Raw genomic sequence first — 3,291 nt, forward strand, 5'->3', positions numbered from 1 at the left:
TCCAGTTAATTGTGACTAAAGGGCCCTTCCAGTTAATTGTTGACTAAAGGGCCCTTCCAGTTAATTTTTGACTAAAGGGTCCTTCCAGTTAATTGTTCACTAAAGGGTCCTTCCAGTTAATTGTTGACTAAGGGCCCTTACATGTGAGATGTTTCCAGAGAACAGGTGAGTTGCGGACTGCGCGGATCAGCTAATCAGTGTTCTGTGGTTTTGCTTTCCTCTTTTCAGGTGGAGGAATCAAAAAGTTCTCCCAGTGTCCAGAAGATGTTTGTGGATTTAAAAGATTCTCCATCAGAGTCCAGAGAGGTTTTCATTCCTGAAGGATGGGAGGCAGGACAGCTGCTGACTCCTTCCAAGGAAAGTGGTTCTGGTGCTGAATTCCACACGGTGAGAGCGTCTCTGTTTGAGAACGTGGTGGAGAGGCAGAGTGTGTTGATGATGGACCAGGATGGAGCTGCCAGCTCACCCAGGGACCACCCTGCTGGCACCAGAGGAAACGACGATGACGACGATGGCTCTCTAGTCACCGCCACCTACAGGGAACCCTCGTTTCCCTCAGATCCTTTCTGGGTGTCGCACGCCTTTGACACGGTTCAGGCCGCCGAGCACAGCCAGGCCATGAGCGAGAGTGTTCCTGCAGCCCAATGGGAAGACAAGGCCATGACACTCCGCTCCAGACGCTCCGAGCGATCCAGACCAGGCCTTCCGATGACTCCCCCAGTGCCAGCGGACCCTCCGCCACGGTACCTCAGAGTGGGGGCCCTACAGAGGTGGACCGATACAGGCCTTGACCAACGTGGAGGTCCGGATAGAGGGATGCTGGAGGAATCAGAAAGCGAAGGGCGGGTGGCTTTGGAGAGAGATCAGGATGAAGTGTCTGCTGCCCCAAAACGCTTGAAGATGCTGCAGGCAGAGGAGCAGCAGAAGCCCAGGGCCACCTACTTCGCTCTGACTGGTCAAATGCAGGAGATTTCTCCTGGAGGAGCAACCACTGTGGAGGGAGCTCAGCTCTACAATGAGCCATCTGTGAGGTCATCTCTGAGCAGCTTCCCAGCAAGGAGGAACCCTTCCCTAGAACTAGCTTTTGAGCAGGAGAAGTTTGATGAACTCATGCTGAGGAGCCATGTCCAGTCCGTGGACGTCAGGTCACCGACCGACAAAGCAGCCAAAGAGGAAACGGCAAAGAAACAAGAGCATGAGAAGGAGACGGAAAGACACAGGGCTAAAGTCAACCAACAAGCGCAGGCCGACTTTGAAAGGATGAGGGAGCTGGATAGGCAGAGAGAGTACGAAAGACAAAGACAGAAGGCCTTCGAAAAGGAAAAAAGGGAATTAGAGGAGGAACAGCAAAGGCAAAAACAGCTGGAGCTGGAAAAACAGAAACTCCAAGAACTAGAGAGGCAGAGAGAGAGACGAGAGGTGGAGAGGCAGAAAGAGATGGAGGCCGAAAAATCCAGACAGATGGCTTTAGAACAGGAAATGCTGAGGATGAAGGAGCTGGAGAAAAGAACCAAACTGAAGGAGATGGAGCTGGAAAAACAGAGGCAAAGAGAAAAGGAGAGGATGCAGGAGATGGAGAGACTGCAGTTGGAGAATGAGAGACTGAGAAGAGAGCAGGAGCAGGACAGGAGGAGGAAGGAGGAGCAGGAGAGGAAGAGGAAGGAGGAGCAGGAGAGACTCCGAGAGATGGAGAGGCAGCAGATCATAGAACTAGAGAAGCAGAGATCCAAAGAGAGAGCAGAAAAAGAGGCAGAGAAATTAAGACAGATGGTGTTGGAGCAGGAAATGCTGAAGATGAAGGAGCTAGAGAAGGAGAGAGCAAAGGAGAGAGAGAGGGAGATGGAGCGTCAGATGGAGATCAGGATGGAGAAGGAGAGAGAGCTGGAGAAACAGAGGCAGAGACAACTGGACCTGGAGAGACAGCAGCTAGNAGGATGGAGAAGGAGAGAGAGCTGGAGAAACAGAGGCAGAGACAACTGGACCTGGAGAGACAGCAGCTAGAGAAGGAGAGGCTGAGGAGAGAGCAGGAGCAGGACAGGAAGAGGAAGGAGGAGCAGGACAGGAAGAGGAAGGAGGAGCAGGAAAAGCTCAAAGAGATGGAGAGACAGCAGATTGTAGAGCTAGAAAGGCAGAGACTGAGAGAGAAGGAGGAAAAGGAGGCTGAAAAGTTGAGACAGATGGCTTTGGAGCAGGAAATGCTGAAGATCAAAGAACTGGAGAAGGAGAGAGCAAAACAGAGAGAGATGGAGATGAGAGAGCAGGAGAAACGGAGGCAGAGAGAGATGGAGAGGCAGAGGCAGCTGGACCTGGAGAGACAGCAGTTTGAAAACGAGAGGCTGAGAAAGGAACAGGAGAGGGACCGGCAGAGGAAGGAGCAGGAGAGACTGAGAGAGATGGAGCTGGAGAAACGGAAAGCAAAGGAGAAGCTGGAAAAGGCCGAGGCTGAGAAGATGAGGCACATCGCCAAGCAGCAGGAAGCAGAGAGGCAGCGGCTCAAAGAGAAGCAGAAGAAGGAGGAGGAGGAGAGGCTCCGGTTGGAGTCGTCTCATCAGAGACACAGAGGTGATCCAGCATCTTCCCAAAGCGGCGACCCTTCTCCGCGGTGGAGGGAGCCCCATAAACCTGCTGGGCTCAACATCGACTCCTTCACCTCTCCCACTCCGCCCGGGTTCCCTGCCCATGAGGCCTGGTTGCAGCCAACGCCAGAAAGAGACGGAAGCTGGAAGGTCCCGCCACAGACCTCGAGCCCCGTATGGACAACATCTCCTCAGGATCCGTGGGAGCTCCGTCCTGTTGAGATGTCTGTAGACGGACCCAGAAACGCTCCCCACACGCTCAGCCCAGAACAACCACAGCGGCACAGACCCGCCTTCCTGGACCAGCCTCTGCTCTTGGCTCCTCCTTCAGGGAAGGAGCCCCAATCATATCAGGAACCTCCCCACGGTGGAGACCAGGCCTGGATTCCAAGAGAGCCCCATCCTCCCAAGGACAGGAGCCGCAGGAGAACCCAAGGATCTCAGGTGAGAGAAAGAGTCCTCTATGAAACACAGGGAGGCTGCAGGTGAGGCGTGGCGCCCTGAGGGGGAGACGGAGAGATCAAAAGGGGTGATGGTGATGCTGTGGTACATAGTGCCCTGCTGCTTCTTAGACGGGGTCATTAACGTAGCTGATAAATTACAAAAAAAATCCATCCACTGGACTTTGTTTCCATGTTTGAAGACGTTTCTCTTCCCGTCCAGGAAGATTTTTCAATTCAAAATGTCAAAAAAAGTGTTGAGTTTTAGGCTCTAT

The 3,291-nt window shown here is 53.2% G+C and overlaps 1 protein-coding gene across 1 annotated transcript in view; it reads left to right on the forward strand.

Moving 5' to 3' along the window:
* Nucleotides 1–3,291, forward strand: part of LOC107084631 (zinc finger CCCH domain-containing protein 13-like) — a 38,863-nt gene that overhangs the window by 14,908 nt on the left and 20,664 nt on the right. The window contains 2 exon segments of the mRNA XM_015374554.1: nt 229–1,928; nt 1,931–3,020. Of these exon segments, the coding sequence (XP_015230040.1) occupies nt 229–1,928; nt 1,931–3,020 (2,790 nt within the window).

The sequence above is a fragment of the Cyprinodon variegatus genome, unplaced genomic scaffold (genome assembly GCF_000732505.1).
Source record: "Cyprinodon variegatus isolate N-32 unplaced genomic scaffold, C_variegatus-1.0 Scaffold105, whole genome shotgun sequence".
Taxonomy (NCBI): Eukaryota; Metazoa; Chordata; class Actinopteri; order Cyprinodontiformes; family Cyprinodontidae; genus Cyprinodon; species Cyprinodon variegatus.